The sequence below is a fragment of the Mytilus californianus genome, unplaced genomic scaffold, assembly GCF_021869535.1.
Source record: "Mytilus californianus isolate M0D057914Y unplaced genomic scaffold, xbMytCali1.0.p SCAF_1, whole genome shotgun sequence".
NCBI classification, from domain to species: Eukaryota; Metazoa; Mollusca; class Bivalvia; order Mytilida; family Mytilidae; genus Mytilus; species Mytilus californianus.
Window position 1 is genome coordinate 131,587,437 of NW_026262581.1, and position 27,868 is coordinate 131,615,304.

Here is a 27,868-nt window from a genome sequence, read left to right on the forward strand (position 1 = left end):
AATCAGACAACTATCCACCAAGGAGATTTGGTATGATTGCCAATGAGACAACTATCCACCAAGGAGATTTGGTATGACTGCCAATGAGACAACTATCCACCAAGGAGATTTAGTATGATTGCCAATGAGACAACTATCCACCAAGGAGATTTGGTATGATTGCCAATGAGACAACTATCCACCAAGGAGATTTCGTATGATTGCCAATGAGACAACTATCCACCAAGGAGATTTAGTATGATTGCCAATGAGACAACTATCCACCAAGGAGATTTAGTATGATTGCCAATGAGACAACTATCCACCAAGGAGATTTAGTATGATTGCCAATGAGACAACTATCCACCAAGGAGATTTAGTATGATTGCCAATGAGACAACTATCCACAAAGGACTAACGGACAAGGATGCAAACAACAAACTAACAATAACTGTATTGCCTTCAACAATGAGCAATGACCCATAATATATAGTAAGCTGTAAAAGGCCCTAGGTTAGCAAAATGTGAAACAATCAGAAGATAAAACTAATAACCCCATTTGACCTATTTATAACACTAAATAATGTAGTGTTTTGAATTGAATTATTGTCATAAACATTATTTCAATGTTTAACATCAGACTTACCACATGACCAGCAAAGGACACTTTAACATAAGGATCCACTAGATCTTTACTTTCACCAGTAAAGGCTTTCTTAACATTGGCTACAATTCCTGTGTTCATCTTAGGTAAGCCCTGAGCTTTGTGTATACGTATCACATATTTAGCACGTGATCTGTCGGAGGACACACCATCTGGTAACAACAGATTTCTGTAAACAAAAACATTCTGCAATTGAATTGCAATAAAACACATTTAGGCAATTTTTCAAATTGAAGTTTTCTTCCTTTGTCAATAATTGTAATTTTTTTTTAAACATATATTTTCTTATATCCATAGTCCATACACAACATATGTAACTTTTACTAAAAATAGTTTTTTTGACAAGTATGGTTATTCATACCATTTTATAACTTGAATATCTGAATATACATTATTTGTTAATGGGCATGGATATGACCTAGGGAAAGTTCACCTCACTGAACTATGTTTTTGAAATTTCAATCCTCGGCTTTCAAATATTAAAATTTGAGCGTTCCCGAAGAAGGTACATCCAGAAAAGCGCTTGGACACATGAAATTATTTAATGTGTTGTTTTCATTTTTTTTCAAAAGGGGAGATGAGGATTATATGATGTAGCTATGAAACCAGTGACATAAGGGTTTTTGATTGCATTCTATGCACTATCTACCCCCAAAAGATGTATCATTTCACAATCATGTGAATACCAAAACATTGGCTATATTCTGGGGCTGGCACCCTTGGGGTCTAACAGTCCACCAGCAGTGAAACCGACATATTGTGGAAAACTAAGTATATGACATATTGATTTAAGAATATCAAATCTGCTCACGATATTGTATGAACATCAAAACCAAAAAAGTAAAATAATAATGTCCATAACTTTGCCTGAGAGAGTTGCAATCTAAGTTTAGTTAGTATAATTACAAAATTTACAAAAAGAAAATGTATCCTTTTAATCATTTCTTTGGCTTTCAGGTGAACGGTACCTGGGAAGACTAATAGCTCATCAGCAGAGGTACTTACACATTATAAGAATAAATGTCTCGCCTGTCGGCAGAAAATTCAGAAAAAGACAATCTGATGGACAGCAACATTGCTAATTAATTCAAAGTTTCTGGACCATGGCATAGAGGGCATCATGTAAAAATGATTGTCAAACTGAGATGTACTGATAGTAATGCAACTTTATAGATATCATTGATCTATCACAAGTAGTTCCTATTAAACTAATTTAAGCAGAAAACTTAACATTGAAAATTGCTTGTTACTGGTAATTGAAAGTTGCTGAACCATGACCTTGGGAGCAGGGCCTCAAAATAGTCATCAAATTGATATGTACTGATAGTAATGCAACTTCCTATTAAACTGAATTAAGCAGAAAACTTTAAAATTATTGACAACACCAACGACGACATTGCCGAAAAAAGCAACACCTATGTCTTGCCAGACAAGACAAAAACTAACCTGAGAATAGGAGATTTATTGTATCTTGCTTAAGGTTACAATCAGTACTTAAATACAGCCAAAATACAGTAGATGCTGATGGAGCTGATTATGTGTTATTAATGGTAGATAATTACCCTTCAATATCATCCTCATCTTTGTCTGTCTTTGGAGGCACCTGTTAAAAACAACATTATATTAAGTCTTTGATGTGTTGGAGACACCTTTGAATCAATAGACACATTCTATTTTATGTTATAGGTGATAGGTAATTTTTGGTTGCTTTTATCAATAGAGATATTTTCATAAGGGTTCTGGTATCAGAAATAGAAACATTTGATTAAGCTTTTGATATTTGAACTGTTTCATATTTCATTTTTGATAACCAAAAATTAATAGTACAACCTTTCCTGACTACTTTAGACTCCTTTTCAAACAGCTCAATCTTTGATGTGAAGATTGTGTTTATAGTTGATTCTTCACCAGGAAAAAACTTAAATTACAAGAGCATTTTCAAGGCCATATACCAATTAGTGTAACTAGTGATGTATTTTAACAATATTCAAGGTTTTGACAATTAAGGTATGCAATGTCTTATTGTTATTTTTCATTGCTCAAAATTGCTACAAATGTTAGGTACCTTTGAAATATACAAATTATTCTCTGTATTATTAAATGAGATTGCATACTATCTGGATAATTTCAATATCTATTTCTAAATTAAATATAATAAATTTGGATATTTCATCCAGTACTAAATTTCACATGTAACCAAATAAGATATCAAGATTTGCATGTAATGTAAATATATAAGCCTCTGGTTCTATTAATATAATAATTCATTATATTTTTTTATCTTAAGCTATATAAACAATAAGGGCATACACCTTTCTTTAACATAGAAAATGGTACCATATTTTGGTTTTCTCTTTATTTCATCGCAGTGTGAGGTTGCTTACCTTTATGGAATCTCCTTTGCCAATTACAGCAATATCACATTTAAGGTATCCTTTCAAACCACCATTGATGTCATCTGGGTCAGTTAACATGGCCCACTTATGGTAAAACTGGTGATCTATAATTCAAAAGACATATAGAATATGCTAAAAACCTCAGCATATATTATCCTTGAATTTTCAGAAAAAAATATTTAATTAATTACCTATGCCGCCCAATAACATATTTATTAAATGAATTATATAATTACGATAAAATTAATATGACTATTGAAAATAATATTCTACAAATAACAAAGAACATTAATGGAGAAAAAAAGGAAATGGTATATCTTCTACATTTTTTTAATGCATTGGGGCATTATTGGTTGTAATTCATCTCTATGCAATAAAAACATCTTAATGTATTGTGTCTGATGACAGAATTATATCAGACATCATAACATGAACAATCGCCAAGTTTGATCAATGTATAAAACACTAATGGCTAACTATTAACTTTATGTATCATCCAGACACATACCTTTGAATAAATAATAGTCCGAATAAAATAATGAATATTGTAACAATATAAATAAAAAAAAATCAAAGATAAGTATATATAATTATTTATCCCCGGCTTAGTATATTTCTAGGAGTTTGATTGGTTAACGCACGTCGTTACAAAACCCATAGCCCCTGGGTGTTGCTAACCCATATCCCCGGACGTTGCTACCCATTACATCGGGGATTTCACGCGCGTTTTCCTTAGTTCCATGGTTGTTCCTTATGAAATATCGAATTCTGTAGATTTTCCATGATGTCTGTATGATTAAATATTTAATCCACTAACGATTTTATCTTATTATATCGATTATTTGCACTCATTTTAGTAAATGCATCACTATGCAGCCACATTGTCAATGAACGGTACTACTGACCTAGCTATGCAAATGACCAACGTTGACGTCACACTGTTTATGATGTAACTCTCACAACATTGTGCGCCAAATTCGACCCATTTCAGTTTCTCTGTCTCTAGTTTAAAAACGTCTTATATTTGTCTACCTGTAGGGTTCTACCAAAGGTAGTACCCTACACCCAGTTAAAAATATGTCAAATTCCCAAATTTCAATAAAAGATATTTAAAAAATGAAAAAAACGTTGCTTTCACGTTTAACTTTGTGGTCGAATTTCTCTAAAAATCGCCAGATTTAGACTAAGACCGGGGATAAATTCGTTATCTACGTTCATATCCGTAGATATGGATATTTTAGCACCCTTCAGTACCCTGTACACCCTTCGGCTGAACCTCAGGGTGTACTTGGATACTTCAGGGTATTAAAATATCCATATCTATGGATATGAACATAGATAACTTATATTGTTTAACAGGAAGTTGATGAAAGATGAATGAAATATGCACAACATGGTATAGCATGCACAAACACAAGGTTTGATACCAAATTTTCAGAAGCTCTGTTTCACAGTTACTTAGAAAAATGCACTGATAATTTCATTCATGTTTATCATGTGTAAGAATATACAAGTATTTGGTAAACATGAAGCTGATAAGCGATGAATGTAAAATGCATCAAACTGTAAAACATTGTCACATAAAGCTTGCTACCAAATTTCATGAAGCTCTGATTTATAGTTCCTGAGAAAAATGCCACAAAAACTTTATTAGATCGTTGGGAGGATGGATGGACACATGGACGAACAGATGGAAGAACAGAGGTTGGGCAGCATATTTGGAGCAGGGGTAAAATTAGTGCCTTGATTGGAAAATTAAATTAAATCAGGGTAATGATTGGTTAGTGTCATGATAACAGAAACTTACAACGGAATCAATCAATAAGGGTTTAAGAACCTGGAAGCATATCCCATTTTGATTGATCAAGAAGTACACAAACACAAGTACTAAAATAATATACAATAAATAAAATTGAGAATGGAAATGGGGAATGTGTCAAAGAGACAACAACCTGACCGAAGAGCAGAAAACAGCTGAAGGCCACCAATGGGTCTTCAACACAGCGAGAAAATCCTGCATCCGGAAATATGCTTCGGCTGGCCCTAAATAAAAATGTGTTCTTGTTCAGTGAAAATGGACGTCATACTAAACTCCAAAACATATAAATGAACTAAAATAAAAAAAAACATACAAGACTTACAAAGGCCAGAGGCTCCTGACATGGGACAGGCGCAAAAATGCAGCGGGGTTAAACATGTTTTGTGAGATCTCTAGCCAATATAGAATAAACAAACACACAGCAATACGCACAGTTAAACTCAGTTTAAAAGAAGTCTGAGTCCGATGTCAGAAAAGGTAACAAAAGAAACTAAGCACATAAATTAACAAAGGACTATTAGCAGTTAAGCCAGCTCCAGACCTCATTAAACTGATTGAAAGATTATGTCTCCATCATTTTAAAATCAAGCACAATCCCTCACGTTAGGGGTTTAGTATAATGAATACCAGTACAACAACAACAAGTCCCTCTTGCATTTAAGCCTCATTTTATCAAAAAGAGCACATTAATCCAAGTACACTATTCCATCCCTATGACCCAGTTTAAAGTGTCCTGTATATACATGATGATTGGGAAGAAAACTACCAACGTAATTGTGTTTTTCTGGAGTTGATTATTGTGTCCTTAAAGTGGCATTAATTTTTATACATATTCAGGAATGAAATAAGAGAACAGTATATTAATTTGTAGGGTTTAAAATGTGGATGGATCTAGAGATAACTGGTACATAATTTTGACTGCCATTGCAAAACACATAAATTGGGTTGGGTTAGTAATTATTCTTTAGGCCAAGTAAATTTAATTAGTAGATTTTCATCCAAATTTTTGAAAAAAATGGGGTGGGTGGGAGGATTTTATTTTTTATTTTTTATTAGATATGAAACGCTCTTGTGACGTGTTCTTCATATATGCAAGTGTAATAATAAGGTTCTATCATGTATATACATGTATAACGAATCAAACATACAAAGAAATGCAAAAACCAAAATTTGAAACAGGATGTCATTAATGAAACGAAATTATCGACAGTTACTGGTAACGAAAATGAACAAAATCCGGAAATCGTTAATTTTTCAAAATAAAAAAAATTGGGGCGGAACGATTTGAGAGGGGCGGGCGGGGATGAAAATCTATCAATTAATTTTAATTGGCCTTACTAAAGAACTCTTGCAGACTGAAGCCAGATTAATGATTTTTACATTTCTATACCACACCCAATTTTTGTTCTAGTTGTATAGATTGCAAGTCGTTTGATGAGAGAAAGAGACTTAGACCAAAATAAAAAAAAAATTGTGTTTAGAGTTTTTATACCTTCCTTATTTTCTATGCCCTAAAGTTTATATATAAGTTTTTAGAACAAATAAATTGGTGCTATATATAGCTTTAAGTTGGTAAAATATAAGCAAGCATAACAACAGGCTAAAAAATGAATTCATGTAAGATCTATATTTTACCAGGAACATATATATGTTAGATATACTGTTCCCAGATTTTAGCCACTTCATTCTTATGGGTAGGAATAATGTCTATGCTTTATCTAAATACCATTATTCAGTATCTATGGTTTTCATGTTAAAATATCACCAGTTCAGTTCATTCTATGAATAAAACAGACATCAACAAACTAAAACATCAAGCAAATCAAAGAAAACATGCAAATGGTTTTATAAGGCAACCTGTACACAATTAAGCAATTCTTTTGTATTATTTTCATTAAATTTTAATGCATTGAGAAATGTATATATGCACTTCCAGAGAAATAACTTATTAAAAATCTTGGGAAATAGATCCACAAGTGTATTGTGCAGCAGCATGAAATACACATAAAAAAATACAGTAAAATTGCCTTTTTCCTCTTTAAATTGGGATTTCTTAAATTTTGTTCTGAAATGATATATTCTTGGTGTGATCATTTACATTTTAATGATACCAAAATTATAGAAAGTCACCTTATGGCCATACCAAATGATATATGTACCATATTATATTTTCAAAGATATAATCAATAAAAATATGTGAAATAAATCTATAAATGTATGGAATACATAAAAAATGTGCCCTAAATATTTTTTTATATTTTCAAAATTGAGATTTCATGAAATTTCATTCTATAGAATTTGCTTTGAAATGATATGTTCTCGGTGTGATCATTTTCTTTTTTTAATAATTTTAAAATTATAGAGGTCAAAGACCTTGCTTTTACTGTTTCATTTTGAGTGATGCATGTTAAACATATAAAAACAGATATTTTGCAGTGTGATGCTGTCGCAAAGCTAGACTCTTTTAATTGTCCTTTCAATATTTTTTTCCAAATTGAGACTTACTGATTTCTACTAATATAAATTTATCCTATGACCCCATATCAATTTAATTTAAGTCAAACAGGAATGTTCAGATCCAAAACCTATCAACTTCAAAGAAATTTCTATGGACAAGTTTTCAAGAAATTGTAAATAAATGTGAAAAGATGCATGTTTACAGGTTTTTTTATGTGCCTTCTTTACATAAAAAAATCTTTCACACATTTTGAATTGATGGTATCTATGTAAGTATAAATGCTACATATATCATTCGTCTCTAATTCCAAGAGTTGTAAGTGTCAAAAATTGAAAATACTTCCTATTCAGGGATTACTTTTTAGAAGAACTTATTTAAAGTTATATCAAAGAAACTGGAAATAATTATTGTTAAATCATAGCAAATTCTAAAGAACAAAAATTAAAACAATAATGTTGTTATTGTAGCATTAAGTACTACTGAAGCAAAGTATAAAAAGATAAGTAAAACAGACAACAACTATTTGGACTAGTTTCACATGGACTATATGCACAGTACAGACCTTGGCTTGCATAGACGGTGGCTACATCCAATTTATACATTCCTAATGGTTTATTACTGCGTAGAAGTCGACCAGACTGACATACCTGATATAAGATATACAGTTAATATAACAGATTATCATCCTTCTACCTGAAAATCAAACCTATATTATATTTTAACTAATGTCATTTTCTACATGTGGCATTTCAACGATTATTCAAGTATATTCAAATTTATATTTTTTTATGATTCAGTACTATAAATTTTCATTCCTGAATATTTTAAAATGCTGTTATCTTCCAATGAGTGTGAAATATAATTTTTTTTAAATTGGAAATGAGTAAAACTATAATGTAGAATATGACACTGTAAGTGTTGACTTATTTTAAGTAATCAACACTTTATAGTACATGCAGTAAATAAATCACTCACACAAGATATTCCCCAAACCAGAACTTATGTGATACAGACCAAAGCCGTGTATAAGACAAGAAATTCATGAACCTCATCTGTATAGAATAATGATATACAGTCAAAGCATATAAGTAATACCAGCAATTTATTCCTTTGTATACAATATATATTTATATCGCAGCCTGAGTTTCTCAACATGAAACCCAAACTAGAAGCATACAATAAAAGCAATACACAAAGAAATTCTGTAAACACAATAACATGATATAAAACAATGCCATTTTAGTGTTTTATATTTTTTTTTATCTAACCCATTTATAAAATAAGTCACTTATTATTACTATGAAGCGACATTATGCATATTCAATTTTAAATCTAATTCTTACTTTACCGTAAACAGTCAACTCAAAAGAGGAATAATGGAAGGTATGTATTAATTGTAAACTCTTCAGGTTAATAAAAAAACTTGGTAGGAAAAGGTAGAGACATGCATTTGTATCGTTAAATGACATTGGTTTATAAATGTCATTAGAAAACAAACCAATTAGACAAGGATAATAATTGTAATGAAATCTACCAGATGTCCCGTATATATTGCCAAGATCCATCTTGAATGATCCTATATTGGTACCCTTTCGCAAAATATTACGAGAATGCAATACCTAAAACAAAATATATATATTTCATTTCACAACATGGTATTTTTTTTAAAGATATAAATCTAAATGAATGCATATTGAAGGTTTTTTTTTATTGTATTCCCAGGTTTAAAACATACAAAATATCCATCCATGCTTCATGTCGAATCACACTTTACTTTTAAAAATAATCTATGACTTGGACTAATACATGATTCTATAAAAAATGTGCCTTGAATAGACTACAAACTTTGTACAAATCAACGACTTTTATATCTTAGGAACCAACTGATCACAGTCATTAATTCAACTTATCAAACCATAAATGCCAATGATCAAAACAAGACTGGGAACCTTCCACAATATGCTGTTTTACTGCAATTGCTTGAATAGCTTAACCACCTAATTAAACCTTGTGATCACAAAGGTATAATCTATCCAAGAATGTAAAGAAATGTTGTATAGCTCTACTTTCATTTTTGCAAAAAACACAGGGCAATACAAATAGCCTAAGCCCAAGCATATAGGATTAGCAACACTTAGTTAAATTCACAACATGTAAAAAGATGAATGCTTATTGAATAAAATGGAAGATAAGGAATATACAAGACTACTACATATATCACAACAACAAAGATGTACGATGAGTAATTGCTCACTCATTATATCCCTACTCAATATTATTGACTCAAAGCGACATGTTAAAGGCGTACACTTTCATCAAACAGAAAAAATGTCACACGGAAACCAGATAAAGCTTGATGTTATATATCAATAAGCTGTCACTTGTAGTTGGATGAGGTAATCCTGGAAAATTTACTTGACCACTGGAGCATTAAAATGAGGTTGCTCATAATGCTTTAGACTACACACAAACCAGTTCAATCTGGTAAAGAAACATTTGAGGGAAGAACTAGAGGTTATAGGCTTTAGACAACAATTATTAAACTCCCTTTGTTCGTGGTCTAGGAATACAGTTCCTAATTATTATATGGGGTATTTCTTCCGGAGTATTCTGACTGATGTTTTCTTTGAAAAGTATACTATTTAAGTGGTCCTATCAGTTGCATAGATATTGAATTAAGTAAAACATGTGAGAAAAATTTATTGTTGAAAGTGAAAGTAGTGATTTGGCCAAGATGAAAGTAGGGTAGAAATTAGCCTTCGGCATGTATTCAAGATTCAAATCCTACCATTGGCATGTTAATAGGACTTTCAAAAGAAAAAGCAGAGATGGATTGTCCTGGGACATGCATATTTTATTAGAATAATAATGGTTTGAACCGGTGCAATTTTTTAAATTCAATTTGACTTTTACAAAGAAATGCATTGTAACCAATGGTAAGAATAATTGTGGTCTGTGGCCTATATATCTGTCAGAGGGCATAGAGCAGTCTACATGTGCTGTTTTTGATTTACAATTATCTTCCTTAATTTTTATACTTTCACATGCTATGATGGTCTATCTTATACCCTATAAAAATGTCATCAAATTCCTCTGAGCATTCTGTAGATCAGAGTTATCTCCCCTTATCCAACTTAGGATTGATACTTTGGAATATCACTAATAAGAATCTCTATTTACAGTAAATCACATGGAAATTTGATCATATCATAATGATTTTACCTTTAATCACTTAATAAAAATACATTTCCATTAAATATTATACTTAAGTTATGTAATATGGAAATATTTACAGCTTAGTTTTAATTACAAATCGATTAATATCCATTAGGAAAAACCATTATAATTTCATTTTTTAAATATTTTCTGCAAATTGTATAATATCAATTACGCCTACTGGAAAACATAATGTTTGAAGTATAACAATAGAGTACTAGTAAAGTTGTTGACTTAATTACATCAGATGTTTTAATTATAAAATTGTTTGGATAGTTTCATAATCATTGATCAATGATTGTTATTTATCTTTGAACAGTAATGAAATTAATACAATAAATATAGGGATACAAAAATAGAAATTACTGTGACAATAATGTGTCAGGAAAAATGTTAAAAGATATACTAAACTAGACGCTCTAAAGAGCCTGTGTCGCTCACCCAGGTCTATGTGCATCTTCAACAATGGACCCTCTCCAACACTGTGGACTAGGCCAGAATTCATGACAAACATTTTTTTTTTGTTGATCTTGTGTTGCAGATCATTTTTTCTGTTTCAGTATCTCCCTATCTTCTCTAGTTTTTGCCCAAAACATAGAAAAGGGAAAAAAAAAACATCATTCATTCATTCCTATCAAGAGTCTACTAACGATTTCAACAGAACTTGACTTTTTAGTAGATCTTATCTTACTGATTATCCTATTATAGTTTAAGATATTAGGCAAAAACAGAAACAATTGGTAAAATTGTCAATAAAGAGCAAGAACTCCAATAAGGAGTCTACTGACGATTATTCTGAAGAAAATTTTTGCTATTTAAAGTGACTATCTATTTGAGTTTTCAAAAACACTAAAAATGGGTGAAAATCTTCATTTAAGAGCAATTACTCCAAAAAGGAGTTGACTGATGATTTTGGCCACCTTGACTTATTAGTAGATCTTATCTTGCTGATCAATTTTGCTTCTTAAAGTTTTTTTCTAATTATTATAGTTTTTGAGATATTAGGCTAAAACACAAAAATGGGTAAACATCGTCATTAAAGAGCAGTAACTCCAATAAGGAGTCATTTGACGATTTCAGCCATCTGAATTAATAGTAGATCTTGTCTTGCTGATCAATATTTAAGAAATAATTCATGGAAGCCATAGATTTGTTGGAAATTTACACATGGCCTGGGCCGTGATATTCGAATTTTATCCTGAGCTTTAGCAAGGGATAAAATTAACGAATATCACGGCCCAGGCCATGTGTAAATTTACAATAAATCTATGGCTTCCATGAATTATTTCGATTCTAATAGGACAAATACTGTCATTAAAAAACTGAAGCGAGGGTGGGTATGCCGTGTGTGTGGCTGTTCTATTTTACCCACTGTTAGATAAATGTACAAAAAATCTAAAAAATCTGCAGCTTGCATGAATCTTTTCTTAAATAACCGCTAGAAAAATATGATTGATTCTTTTAATTCTCAAACCCAACATTTGCCATTTTTAATTCACATTTTTTTCTCTTAGGCTTCCGTCAAATTCACTGTTGACATTTTGTAATGAAGAAGCCAAGTTGACTTGCTGAAATCAGTAAATGTGTGAATAATGCAATAGAATAGGAAAAAAGTAACACCTACCTCAAAATTTTATTTTAATGCAATATTATCCGAGTTTAGAAGGTAAAGGCAATGAAAAAACCTTCAGCTTTGTTGTTTTCATTCGTATGACGTCATGTTTTGAAATGACGTTAATGCGCCAAAAACATTAATGGAATTTCGCGGAATTTTATTTTATTTTGATTTTGTACATTTTTCTGATCTCTAATGCATTAATTATTTATGTTATGCCGCAGAATTAGAATAAAGGTTTTGTAGGTTTTTTTTAATTGTAATTTTTGACACAGCGAAATCGACATAGCGTTTGCACATAGGTTACGATACATGTGGATTTATGTGGGAGGTATATTTTAACAGCCATTATTATGTACATTTCGGAGTCTGCGCTAAGTATAGATATATCGGGAATTTTATCACAGTGTTGTTTACAAAGCGAAAGAAGCAAGTCATATAAGAATGCTTCTTTGTGGTTTTATCTATCTATAATAGTTTTTAAGATATAAGGCGAGATGGGATTATTTTTTTTTAAATCATAATCAAAGGGCAATAACTCCAATAAGGAGTCCTCAGACAATTTGAGCTGTCTTACTGATAATTTTTCTGCTTAAAGTGTTTATTCATCTTCTACAGTTTTCAAGATAATAGGCAAAAACTCTAAAAATGGGTAAAAATCGTCATTAAAGAGAAACAACTCTAATAAGGTTTCGAACATGTGGACTTATTTGTAGATCTTGTCTTGCTGATCAATTTTTGCCTATTTAAGTTTCCATCTATCTTTTATTCTTTGTTTAAAGATATTCGACAAAAACGTAAAAAATTAGGTAAAAATTGTCATAAAAGGGCAATAAATCAAATAGGTTGTTGTTGAGCGATTTCAGCAATGCAACCTTATTTGTAGATTCTGTCCTGCTGATCATTTTAGCATTTTAAAGTTTCTCTCTCTCTATCAAAGTTTTTAAAATAATATGCAAAATTGAAAAAAAAATGATGAAATTCGTCCTTTCAGGGAAATAACTCCTGTAAGAAGTCTTCTGACAGTTTTGATGTCACAGACTATATGTAGATCTCATCAATCTGAACAATTTCGCCTCTGTCAGATTTTCTCTTTTCATAGTTGTTTTCAAGATAATAGACAAAACTTGCATTTTACCCCAATGTTCTATTTTAAGACATGTCGGCAATGTTGGTTGACAGGCGAGGTCATGGGACACATTTTTTAAACTACACAACTTAATGATGATTGTGTCTAAGTTTGGTTAATTTGGCCCAGTATTTTCAGAGGAGAAGACTTTTATAAATGTTAAAGGACGAAGACGGCCAACGAACACTTAAGTGATGAAAAAAATGTAAGCTTCTAATTTAGCTGTTTTACACATAAATATGTTATTAAACTCCAAAAATTGCTTCTTTGCTCCTATATTTAATTTTATGAGAGTGATAATAAAGTAAAAAATTTCATCTTATTTATATTCCTCTGAAATCTTACACGAAGAAGAAGATTCAAATTTGATGTCTAAGAAATCCTTTTAGATCACCAAATTTCAGCATATGGATTATTCACACAGAAAGAGTTTTTTAAGGCACTAAATGGTCTTCCCTTCTGCAATATTTTACATAATTTGATGCACAATAAGCTCTAAAACCAAAGCCAAGTATAAATAAACTGTTAAGTGTATATGATCATGTCCGTATATTGAATTCACTTACAAAATATTTTCATAACATCAGTTTTACTTCTAACATTCAGACCTAATCCAAAAACAGACATAAACTCCTAGGGTAAAATGGATATCCTTGTGTATTAACCTTGGGATTAGTGAAATATGACCAAAAATTCACCTGAATAAAACAATGCATGAAAAATATACTAGATAGCTGACTATGAGGTTTGGGTTTTACTCATTGTTGAAGGCCGTATGGTGACCTACAGTTGTTAATTTCTGTGTCATTTGGTCTCTTGTGGAGAGTTGTCTCATTGGCAATCATACCACATCTTATTTTTATAGCAATCAACCAAATCAAAATCCAGGATAGTTATATGAGACGTGATTATAAAATCTATTTAATATACCGGGTAAGCTAGATCAAGAGTAGTAAATGAAAACCACGGTATTTTCCATTTTAATACTACAATAACCTAAATCCACATCAACCTTGAATATGAGTACCATACAGATCTTTGTTTTTTTCAATTATCCTTATAAAACTTAGAGCACGTGAAATATACCCACATGTCCATTTGTAAGAGGATTAAATCAGTAGAAAGATTAAATATCTGTAAATCAAACTATTTATATCTAATTCTTGCAGTACTTACTGTCAGAGTGATGATTTTATCAAATAACATTGCAGGAGCCATGTGAAAGTCAAATACAAAATACTGCAATAAGAAAAGTAGAACATTTCTATAATAGTCAAAGAAATTAAAAAATAATTATCTCAAATATAAGTACATGTATTTTGGATTTTATTTTCTATAGCTTTGTTGAGTGCTCTTTCCTTAGTAGGCAAAGAAGAAATGTTAACCCTGCTAACACCCTTAAGTTTCGATGAAGATCTTTGTCATCTACAACTACCAAAACTTAGTCTATTGTGTCAGAGCCTGTTCTTATATAATAGGCTGTATGATAACTGATAGATATTATAGTTTGTCTACCTTGGGTTGTTAGATAGCTGTCAGAACTATATTTACCCCCCTACAAGTGTTGTCACAAACTAAACTTTTCTATTTTACGGTCTTTTCTGTTTTTTATGTTTGTCAATCAACATATTTTTTTCTTTTTATAGGACTGGATATAAATTTGCAATGGTTCTTAATCTTTGTATTTTTAACAAATGTCTTGAATTCAGTACTTTATCTGAACTGTATAAATCAGTTATCAGAAAATTTATTCTGATTTCAAAATTTTGTTACTGAGAAAATTAAGGTGAAAATCTATTCTGAATTCAGTACTTTATCTGAACTGTGTAAATCAGTTATCAGAAAATTTATTCTGGTTTTCAAAATTTTGTTACTGAGAAAATTAGGGTGAAAATCTATTCTTACCTCGTTGTAATAAGGACAGTTTGTAGATTCTTTGACACTTGTGTATTTTTTCTCATTTCCTACTTGAACACAAACGACTGGATCCATATTTACACCAGCTAACTGTCGGGCTTCTATAACTGTTACACAGACCTAAAATACAGTTTCATCAACTTCTTTAAACATGCTTTCATAGGAGTTACTGAGACCAAAGTTATCGACTATAAAAACTTAAGATTAATGGATACTAAACATCCAAACAGAAATTTTCAAACTGTATTCAGGACAAGAAAATCTTATCATGATATGAATACATACTGTTTTGTTTTACACTGGCTGAGCAGGAATGATCAACCTGTTACCCCCTATAGTACAGAGAAAGACATCTAATTAATTTTGTATGTTTTGCTGGACTTGGCCTGGAAATCTGGGATTACACCAAAAATATTTGTAAGGAGAACATTTACATACGGACATAGAGACAGTCTGTCATCTGTGATGTTCTCATCATAATTTGCAACTTTAATCATAAAATAAGCTAACAAGATAGATAATTTTGTAGCATTGTTCATGATGACCTTCAGACACTTAATACTATACTGTTCCTAATGACCTTCAGATATTTCATATTTTATTTGAAATGATGTTCAAATAAGAGATTCTGACAGCAAAGAAAATAAAAGTTGGAAATAGTGAGTAGCCACTTCTAAGCATGTTCAAAATAACAAACATGAGATTATTCACCATTTGGAAATAAATACCTGAAAGTCCTGAGCTTTTAAAGATGGCGGTTCAATATTTGGGGATTTCCCTCTGTTTCTACAATGAAATAAACATATTTATCATATTCTGAACATACATTTGTTTGTTATAATATTTAGTTTGTTTTCAACATTTGATGCAATCTTGGTTATTAACAATACACAGATTGAGCACTGTTGAAACATCGTCATTTAGACTTTTTTTCAAGATCTGGAACATGTCCATCATCTCCTGTTTTACAGACATAGTAAAATAGGAGAATATGGAAACGCTCCAGAAGAGTAACTATCCTGTTTATCAATTATTAGGACTTTTCCAGACATTTGAGCGTTTTTCTTGGTTTTTTCCAAATTCCAACCCCTAAGTATTTTAACTTTCTTATGAGATTTATACTTTTTACATTTCCTATCTAATTTTTCTGATTTTATTACTCTGATAGAGTCATTTTGTGTTAAGGTAAGATTCAAACCAAACAGTTAACCAATCAAAATCATCTTTTAGTTTTGATTATTTAAAGCTCAATTCAGTATCAAATTTTGCAGTAGTTTATCAAAAGTCTATTAGAAGGAGCATTATTTGACTATCTGGTTACTTATTTTACTTGCACTTGTCAAGATATACATAAAGTTGTATATTCAAAATGAATGGTACCTTCTCTGTGTAATTGGTGTAGTTATTGTTGATGCACGACCATCACTTGCATTGTCATCATCCATGTCTGACCTTCGTCCCAGTAATGACGCCATCTCTGCTGCCTTAGCATCCAAACTTGTGTCTGAAAAATGAAGGAAAAGATATTTGAAAAAATTTATAAGGAAAAGAAACTAAATCATCTCACTTATCATTATAACTACAACTGTTTCAATCATTTCAAATTTCAACTTTTTGACAATCTTAAAGTGAAAACTCAGAAAGGCGGATTGAAGTAAATATGTATTTTGTGAAAGTTTAAACTAGAGCTAAAACTTCATAAAACTACCTTGGTCAGTGAACCTAACATGTTTTTTTGTTCTAGCAAACATAATCATGATGAGCTCATTTATAAAAGAAGAGTGCACATGCTGAAATGTCTCACCTGATTTATTTATGATTGAATTTATGTTGAAAGTCTGTAATATGAAGGTTTTGCTACAAGTATCACATAAACTTAACATTATCAATGTTGTATGAAAATGAGGTCACGGTAAGATGAATTATGCCAGACAGACATGTACACCTTAAAATCATTCTATACACCAAATATAGTGTTCTTATTGCTGATACATCTGAAGTACCTTAGAAACAGACCAAAACACAAAATCTTAACATTGATCGATAAACCATGAAAATTAGGTCATGGTTATATGAACCCTGCCAGACAGACACGAACACCTTACAAATATTCCAAATGTAGTTGACCTATTGCTTATAGTATCTGATAAAATCAAAAAACTTATCATTGAACAATGAACCATGAAAATCAGGTCAAGGTCATATGAAACCTACCAGACAGACATGTACACCTTACAATCATTCCATACACCAAATATAATTGACCTATTACTTATAGTATCTGAAAAATAGACAAAACCACAAAAAAAAAACTAAACATTGTCCAATGAACCATGCAAATGAGGTCAAAGTCAAATGATAAATGCCAGACAGACATGTACATCTTACAATTATTCCATACACCAAATATAGCTGACCTATTGCTATTAGTATTTGAAAAACAGATCAAAAGACCAAAACACATAAAATTAACATTAACCAACGAGCCATGAAAATGAGGTCAAGTTCAGATGATACCAGCTAGACCGACATGTACACCTTACAGGCATTACATAAACCAAGTATAGCAGACCTATTCTTATAGTACTGGAAAGCAGACCAAGACACAATAACTTAACCTTGCCCAATGAACCATGAAAATGAGGTCAAGGTAAGATGAAACTGCCAGACTGCATGTACCTCTTACAATAATTCTATACACCAAATATATTTGACCTACTGCTAGAGTATCTGAAAAAAGGACCTAATCACGTAACTTAAACCTTGATCACTGATCTGTGAAATGAGGTCAAGGTCAGGTGAAGCCTGTCTGACTGACATATAGAAATTCCAAGGAACCCATATACCAAATATAGTTATTTAATTACTCATAAGTGAGAAATTCACATGACAAAAAACTATAATTTTTTTTCAAGAAGTCGTTGAGCCATGAAAATGAGGTCAAGGACAATGGACATAAGACAGACAGAAACTTTATAACATAAGGTATCTGCATACAAGGTATAAAGCATCCAGGTCTTCCAGCTTCTAAAATATAAAGCTTCATACCAATAGTTCCTGCAGCTGCCGCTGGAATTTAATCCCTATGTCTAGCATACTGTGATTTTCGTCGCAGGCCAGACAATAAGAGAGTATTTCACTTTTAGAAAAAACTAGTTATTTTTTTTTTCAAGCAGTCACTGAACCATGAAAATGAGGTCAAGGACGATGGAAATATGATAGACAGAATCTTCGTAACATAATGTATTTGCATACAAGGTATGAAGCATCCAGGTCTTCTAGCTCCTGAAATATAAAGCTTTATACAAATGGTTTTCGCCATCACTGCTGTCAGATTGTAATCACCATGTCTGGCATTCTGCGACTTTTATCGCAGGTGAGTCAAAAACTACAGGGAAATACATTCATATGTTAACTTATTTCCATTGGTCAGTTCCTTTTCAATTTTATGAAGATCTTAAAAACTTGATAGGTGTTGAAATCATTATACCTTAGATGAAACAGCTTGTTTCATATAATTTTAGTTTACATAGATTTGTGTGTACAGTTTTTGTCTCAACATAAGAAGAAGTGTCAGAAATCATGTTAATAAATGAATGATAAATACCTTCCAGTTCAGGTTCAGGTTCCAGTAAAGACTGTTTATCATCTAAGATTCCTGAGGGTCGTCTGTTCACGGTCATCATCATCTGCACTGCTGACTTAAATACCTTTGAACTGCAAAAGTAAATGATTTTAAATAAAAAAACCTAAATTAATCAGTGTCATCTTATGACTTCTGATCAGGAAGATTTAAGAAGAACAGGTAAATCTAATAATGAGATTAAAACAGAACAATTGTAAGTGATAATGTAGAACATTTAATGGAGAAGTTGTTGAAATAGCATTAAAAGTAACTGAGAAACAGATCTTATTCTTAAACTGTAGTGTAAAATTGAGGTCAGCTGACAATCCCAAATGACATATGTCAAGAGGGCATAAGCTTCCTGCAAATAATCCAAATACCAAATATTGTTGACTTATCATTTACAGTTACTGAGGCACAGACCTCATGCTAAAAACTTAGCCTGACCACTTAAACATGAAATTAAGGTCAAGGCCAAATGAAACATATTGATCCCTCCAAACCACATACCAAATATTGTTGACTTATCATGTACAGTTTCTGAGGTCATAACTTACCACTATAGTATGATTTTGAGGTAAAGGCCATATGACATATGTCAGACAGACATAAACGTCTTGCAACAAATCTACATACAAAATTTATCAAGTTATCAGTTACTTGGAAACAGATTTTATTCTGATCACTGTTGCTGGAAATTATGGTCAAGACAATAAGACATGTCAGATATGCAAACAGTTAATCTTTGTTACAAGTACACATACCAAATATTGTTAACCTGCCATTTATAGTTACTGAAGAACAGACCTGACCCTGAATGCTTAACCTAGCTTGCTATACCCTACATCTCCCTTTATCTATATGTCCATACAGTTCTTCTTATTTCAAGTGAAAGAAGGGATAAGATATTGAGGTTATTTTCAAATGGTTAATTCTGCCACTTCAAGAAAAGAAATACATTTTTTTAACCTATAAAGACTGCAAAAGAGAAAAAATCTCCACCAGTTGGAAAAAAAATTGCTATACATGAAAAACTTTAACTTCACCTTAATTCCCCAAAAGTTCTGTTTGAGTAATTAATGTTCTAGTCCTATCAAATTCTAAATCATGCTAAAACTGAGTTATAGAAAATACTTGTTCTATCATTACTTTTCATATGTTTAATACTGTTGATATTAATCAATAAAACAGGTTATTGATTGATTGATTGGTGTTTAATGCCACTTTCAGCACTATTGTGCTATTTCATGGCGGTCAATTTTTATTGGTGGAGGAAACATGAGTGCCCGAGAGAACCACAACCTTCCGTAGGAAAACTGACAATCCTAGTCAATTTTAAAGATTGAAGTCGAGAGCACCTGCCATGTTAAGGATTTGAACACACAACCTCAGTGTTGACAGGCTAGTGATAAGTAGTTCGACTACCTAGACCACTTGGCCACCGAGGTCCCTATAAAACAGGTGAAATTAAGATCAAAATAATTCACTACCATCCTGTGTATGATCATCTATTTGATGTTTTTGCTTCATTAAAAGATGTTGGGTTGCTGTTTCATTGATTTATAGTCAAAATCTTCATTTGTTCATAAATGTTTAAAACAATCCCCTTGAGATGTTTTCTACAATTTCACCGAGTGAAGAAAAATATTAATTTCAACACAAAGAAATCAAGTAATTTTTTTTGGCATTCAATGTATTAAAATAGAACAAAACATTTAAGAAGATCCTTTCAATACTTTCCACAAATTAAATCTTAATGTTTTAGATGTTGTATAATGAACATTGCCAAGTAGTAAAAAGTTTAACAAATTGATCTATAAAGGCTGATTGACTATAGCACATTGTACACATTACAGCCAGTAAATAAAGATAAATCGTTTTATAACCATGCCTATTTTAGCTTGAAATAATCAAAAATTCTCCTTTTAAACCCTAGAAATTTACCCAAAGGAACTAATTTTAAATAAATCTATAAGCAACAATAATTTCCTTTTCCAGATTTGATATTTCACACTGGAAACTCTATATTGAAATTTACAACACAAGAGACGATTTTTGTTTCCTATTGTTAATTTTCTTCAGTAATGTTCATTTGGCCCCCTTCCTACTGTGCGTATAATCCCAACTTGTTTACTCTGCCCCTGTCTGTTGTAACATTTTAGATTTCAATGTACATAATGTTTGTATAATTTGTAAAGCATTCAGTCAGGGATTTCATTACCAACAATTAGTAAAACCTTTACTAAATTCTTTTATAGATACAAAGATTTGTTTGGCTATACTTGTAGAAATCTTAAAAATGGGATATCACATCCTAATTTTTACGGTGATGTTGTTTATAGAGCCGGTAAATTTAGATTAGATCCATGTAACCTTATTCATCCTTTTAAAAAAATTAATCTGAAAGGTTATCAATTTAACACTGTAGTAAGTATTCATCTGTACTAACATTGAATTTGTTTTTAATAAATTTAATCATAACTAAGTATGTTTGACTATACTGTAATGAACAATTTTGGTCCTACATTCTGTTGATACTTATATTTTGGCATTGCACAAGGCCATCAATGATTCGATCAGACTGTATATGACATCTTTACACTAAATCCAAAGTGTACTGATTGCAATATAAGTCTGGGAATACATGATATATTCATTAGTTCGAATTTGCAGCATCCATTTACTTGGAATACTAGCTCTCAGATCTGTACCTTGTTTTGGTTTTTTAATAGTTTTTTTTGTGTACTTAGTGCCAATCTGATGAGTCAAACTTTTACCAACTGATTTTTTTATAGTTTTTCTCATATATTGCTATTACACAACTGTCCCAGGGAAGGGGAGGGTTGAGTGCTCACAAATATATTTAACCCAGATATATTCTTTCTGTGCCTGTCTCAAGTTAGAAGCCTGTATTCAGTGGTTGCTGTTGGTGGTTGTCCAACTTATTTGATGTTTGTTTTAGGATAAATCAGGCGTTTGGTTTTCTCTTAAATTATATTACATACTGTCATGTTTTTTTTAGCTTACTATACAGTATGGGTTCTGCTCATTGTTGAAGGTTGTGCAGTGCACTATAGTCCTTTGGTCTCTGGTTGATAGTTGTATCATTGGCAATCAGACCATATCTCCTTTTTTTTATATTCAATCCTTTACATTGCATACTCCATGAAACTACTGGTAAAATCATTTTTCGAAGATCATTTTCAAGAAATTTAGTAACATGGCAAAACATTACCCTTCCTTTTCTCAGCAAGTCATGAATGCTTTCTCATCAGCCCGGAGTCAAGAGCTTGCTTCTGAGGCATGAACCTAATTTACTACCTTTACACAGGTTTGGGATTATTTTGTTGGAGTACAACAGTTTTTCAGCTTGATTTTGCTTTGTTTGTAAATATGTTTATTGCTTTATTGATATGCAAAGAAAATATTAAACTGTGATTCTTTCTCCCAAACCTGTGTTTATTCAGTTTATTCCTTTATACAAGAACCAGTTGGCATATGTCTTGGTCACTTTACTTAACTCTGAAATGTTAGTGTAAATAAAGTGCCTTATTTATCTGCACTGTAACTCTTCAGCATTTGGTTCGGGCACCAATGGAATAGCCTCCTGGTTATTGGTACCACCAGCCTATTCATCAACGGCATATCAAGGGAGGATCTGGCAGGGACAAGTTTTGTGGATTAATGGAACTATTTTATATAAATAGATTATTAAGACACAATACGTTTTGGCATGCCGTACATAAGTTATTCAGGGGCCCTCTGGTGTCCAGATAATTATCCAATCAGCAAGGGGGTTCCCCAGTCACTGCTGCATGTGCGTCTAGTGAACTAATTGTTTTGTGAGATCTTACTAATTAAGCAATGAAATTGCTAATTAATTTTTGAATTAACCAATCAGCGCTTAATTAACAGGGCTATTGTTTTAGGCATGCACGATTAATTATTATTAAAGCAGCGCTTGCTTGTAGCAGTCAATTTAAAATTTTGGGAAAATAGTTTCTTGCTTAAGATGCTCTGGCCAATGACAAATTTCCAATCATCCTTCTATAAAAAAGAGATTACATCACCAGAGTAAGGAGAAAGTAGGATCAAAATGTTTCCTTTAAAAACTGAAAATGTTCATTATTATACAGCACTTTCCTATAAATTGATAGTTTGTTAGAGAAAATAACAACCATAAATATCCTTCTTCTAAAATACAAGGAAATATACTTCAAAAATGACAGAAAGTCAAATTACTATAGCAATTACTATAACGACTTCTGAGTGACAAAAGTCCTCTAAAGACACATCAATAATGTCATGTTATATAATTTAAAGCTAAAAATCAATAGTTTTCAAATGTTACAAAAGAAAAAATTGTCAAAATTGGGATAATTATTCTCGAAACAACAATAAATGTCTTTCTAAAGATGATTGAAGTCTGTGTTATGTAATGCACAAGTTATTAATGCTCAATTTTCTCACCTGAATGATATTTATATTTTTGAAGTGTTACTTCTAACAAAAGGAAATGTGTTGCTGAAAATGACATGAATGGCATCATAACAATAATAATGAAAACCTCAATGCTTCATAAATTTGTGAGAAAGACGTGAAAAGGGTACAAAGTATTTAAACTCTGTCTCAAAAGGTATTAATAAATGAATTTGGTATGAAGTTGTAATTAACTACCGGTACTAACGAACTTGTGTAATAAATGTGCAACAGAAATTAGCGTCCAGACAATGAGATGAAGCATCATGTGCAAGTTTAGAGTCTGATAATGTGTGTAATTACAATGCCGTCTATGTCCCAATATGAAGATATGATATTACTGCAAATTACTATGTGAATAAAATTTTCCTGGTTTTTTTTTCAGAAAATTTTAGTGGTTTGTTGATTTTTGTGGTATCAGGCTATTTGCACAAAACAAACAATGATATCAGTATTTCTAGAGTACTGAAATAAAAGGCATTGATTATCCACCAAATCTATAAAAATTTGTACCCGATGGTACAATTACAAGTACTGAAACTTTTATGTTACGGTAAAGTGCAGTAATTTTTTTATATTTAATGATTTTGTTGAAATTAATGTTTAATGAAAAAACTTCTGGGACAAATGAATCAAATGATGAGAACCATTCATGTTTATGAAATATTAAATTATCAGCAAATCTAAACTATATTCAGAGCTTGCTAATCAGCGTGGGCACCTACTCAAAATGGAAAGCTGTATTTTGATATCCAAATTGTAATTTTTTTATCAAATCTGAACTTGAAGACAAAAATGTTTCTATTTCCAATAAATTTATTTTTGTTGTTTGGTTGCTGTATCATTGATGTTTTCCTAATAACTCCTTTATATATCAGATGAAGTTTTCATTTAACTTTTGAACCGTGCATGTACAATTTAAAAGTCATATTAAACAAGTTTGTTGTAATTATAACGCAAAGAAAATTATTGAACCAACGCATGCATATGTACTAAACTAAGTCAGAGATGCACACTATTTCACATTTATTATGAATCCAGTGCGTTTTATCAGCAAAAAATATTTCATTCAGTGATTGTTGATAGAAAACTTTAGCTGCTAATTAACTCTCGGGTTTTGGTGAGAAAGTTTACTGATAGATAGCAACCTTGATAAACAATCAACACAGAATCAAGGAACATGTGAAAAATAAGTGAGATGATAGGATGAATAGAGCATTGTTTATATGTTAATTTTTACATTTACCATGTGTTCCCATTTGTAAATTAAACTTTGTCATAACAGTAGTTACATGATTGGTGAATGAATTAATCCTATTTCCCTTGCTTCCATGTTTGTATACCTTTTCTTTCATCACAGTTTTTTACTTGCACTTGCGCTGTGCAGTTGTCAATTTCTAATGAGTGGGGTCATGGTAAAGTCATTGCATACAAAAAATCTGTCGGCAAATAAGAGTATGGGAAGACAATGATTCAATAGCAGTATATTTCTGAAGATTTGGAGAAAATTAAGGTTTTTCTTTGAAATGAAAGTCCATGTATACATGTTTTATAGTAAAACTAAGCCATTCAAATAAATAAAACATATTCAACTTTTTATTGATTTTGAAGTTTCATATGACTTTAACATGTATAAGACATCGGAATTAAGTTTTACCCAAATTTCTCTCATACATTTATCTTGAAATATACAAATTGAAACTGTATTCCTTTTAAAATTGGACAAAAGAAAACAACAATCAAGCAGTCAATCAACCTTTTAAAACTTCAACAAGAAAAATCCATGATTAAAGTTCAACTTATATGCGGATCATTTTCATGATGAAATGCCCAAGACTACCATACCATATTAGTTTTGATTTCTGCAGCGACCTGTTTCTAAATCACTCATGTAACAAATTTGTCCAGTTTCAAGAAAAAACAAATAACTGTATGGCTATGCTAATCTTCACAATAAATGTTATCCTAAAAAAATTGCTGGAAAAAACATTATATAAAATCTTACTGTCTTGGAGATCTGCCTCCACCTTTGGATGAAGCCAGACTCAACTTTGACCCCCTAATGGAGGACTTAGTTGATGCAATAGAGATAGTGTCACTGCCATCACTACGATCTCCACTACGACTACGTTTTATATTCAAAAGGTTCAGTTCATCTTCAGATAGAGGCTGCCGTAATTCATCAGTTTTTAGTTTCTCAAAGCCACCTCTTTGCCACATACCAACTGACCCATCTGGTGCATTATATGTAAGTTCAAAGGTCACTGTTGTCTGAAATGTAAAAATCACAAATAAATAAAGTGCAAAACTGTCTTCATGTAATACTACATGAAATAAAACACATGTATTACCAGTCAAGAAAAAAATTGAACATACCTTTGCATTTTGAAGATACATGGAATTACGTAATATCATACTATTGTAATATACACGCTTTATAAACAATATTTTCCTATCAATAATATCATACTAACATACAAGCTTTATAAACAATATTTTCCCATTAAATACCATTTTCCCATTCCTTGATAAGGCAGTTCTTGCATTATAAATTAATGTTCAGAGTATTGTCAATGTTACTTGGAATGAGTAAATCAGATTACTAGATAATCTTGGTAAATGTCAAAAGGTAGGAAAAAGGTTTTGTGTTTTTTTTATGTACTAAGGGAATAAGAAAAATTATCCTTCTTGGGAATTAAAAGTAATGATGACATTTACAAAACATTTTTTCCAACCAAATTATATGATCAGAAATAATGGTCTTAATTCTAGTCTGGTATCATTTGACTAAATAGATCGTTGTTATTTGAATGAGAGATAGATGCAAAGTTTCCTTGTTCTACTTCCCTTCTCCTCTCAATATTGGTATCCATATACATTTATAAATATAAATTTTATAATTATTCTCTTCTTTCCCTTTAAAAATAAAACCATGTTCTAATTCAAATAGAACATGGGGTGCATGTGCGTGATGTCACAATTAAAATTTCAATGTCTATTGTATTTGTCAACATTTTACACCTTTTTCATGACATTACAAACTGGAACAAGAAGGACATAAATAAGGCTTAGGTTTTGTGTCTTACTTTCTTGAAAGCCAGTTAGTTAATCATGTTATTGTATTGGCCTCTACAGCATTGATTTAAAGGACAAATTATATACATACAAGTGGACCTTCAAGCTTTAACATTTTACTCAAACTGTCAGCCACAACAAATCTGGATATACAATTTAACCTTTCTTTGAAAGGAAAAAACATTACTCAAGTCTGTTTGCACACAAATAAAATGTCAAGTCCCAAGGGCAAGTTCAAACTATATGAATATGAAAGTATCACAGAAAATTTATTCATACTAATAAAATACAAATTGACATTCAGCAGAGTTGAATTAGAGCTAAAAACCAATAAGTTTGAAATATGGAGTTTTCATGGAAACGTGTCAATTTCAATAACATTATAACTGACGGAAATATTCTATAAATCAAGTAAGTTTACTTCTGAAAATAGAACCTTGAAATGACGTATTTTTTTTATATTACTTTCTATGTTTCCACAAGAAATGATTTTTGAAATAAATCAATCCTAAAGAAACAACTTTACAAATAATAAATGATTAACTTTAAAATTCCACTAAGCTTAATACAAGTGTCAAAATGACATAAAAACAGTAATTTTTCTTGCTCTCTATTTGTAGTCAGTGTTCAAAAATATCTTTTTAAATAGCTTAGTGTGAAATCCTTTATACTGGCAAATGTGGAAATCTCTTCATTCTTAACAAAAGTGAAATCGCCCCACAGTCAGATGGGCAAATGAGAAATCACTTCCATACTGTCAAGTGAGAAATCACTCCAAGACTGTCAAGTGTGAAATAAATCCCATACTGGCAGGTGTAAAATCACTCCAATACTGTCAACTGTGAAATCATTCCTTAACTGTCAAGGGTGAAACAACTCCCATACTATCCACTGTGAAATCACTACCATACTATAAACTATGAAATACTACCATACAATCAGATGTGAAATCACTCCTCAACTGTCAAGTGTGAAACAACTCCCATACTATCCACTGTGAAATCACTACCATACTATAAACTATGAAATACTACCACATAATCAGATGTGAAATCACTCTTCAACTGTCAAGTGTGAAACAACTCCCATACTATCCACTGTGAAATCACTACCATACTATAAACTATGAAATACTACCATACAATCAGATGTGAAATCACTCCTCAACTGTCAAGTGTGAAACAACTCCCATACTATCCACTGTGAAATCACTACCATACTATAAACTATGAAATACTACCACATAATCAGATGTGAAATCACTCCTCAACTGTCAAGTGTGAAACAACTCCCATACTATCCACTGTGAAATCACTACCATACTATAAACTATGAAATACTACCACATAATCAGATGTGAAATCACTCCTCAACTATCAAGTGTGAAACAACTCCCATACTATCCACTGTGAAATCACTACCATACTATAAACTATGAAATACTACCACATAATCAGATGTGAAATCACTCCTCAACTATCAAGTGTGAAACAACT

At 31.5% G+C, this 27,868-nt stretch overlaps 1 protein-coding gene across 13 annotated transcripts in view; it reads right to left on the reverse strand.

The window, feature by feature from the left end:
• The window catches only part of LOC127734527 (otoferlin-like), a 184,107-nt gene that overhangs the window by 100,140 nt on the left and 56,099 nt on the right, over positions 1-27,868 (reverse strand). For 12 of the 13 annotated variants that reach the window (XR_007997662.1, XR_007997650.1, XR_007997658.1 and 9 more), the window contains exons 5-14: positions 25,303-25,568; positions 18,801-18,910; positions 16,574-16,697; positions 15,922-15,979; positions 15,182-15,313; positions 14,453-14,515; positions 7,879-7,963; positions 3,028-3,143; positions 2,206-2,246; positions 626-812 (exon numbers count right to left, since the gene is read on the reverse strand). Coding sequence is in view for 4 of the 13 variants with exons in the window: in XM_052244494.1 (XP_052100454.1) it covers positions 626-812; positions 2,206-2,246; positions 3,028-3,143; positions 7,879-7,963; positions 14,453-14,515; positions 15,182-15,313; positions 15,922-15,979; positions 16,574-16,697; positions 18,801-18,910; positions 25,303-25,568 (1,182 nt within the window). In the remaining 9 variants the exon portion in view is untranslated. Of the gene's footprint in view, positions 1-625; positions 813-2,205; positions 2,247-3,027; positions 3,144-7,878; positions 7,964-8,850; positions 8,936-14,452; positions 14,516-15,181; positions 15,314-15,921; positions 15,980-16,573; positions 16,698-18,800; positions 18,911-25,302; positions 25,569-27,868 lie in introns of all 13 variants that reach the window. The other variant, XM_052244460.1, reaches the window with a different exon arrangement.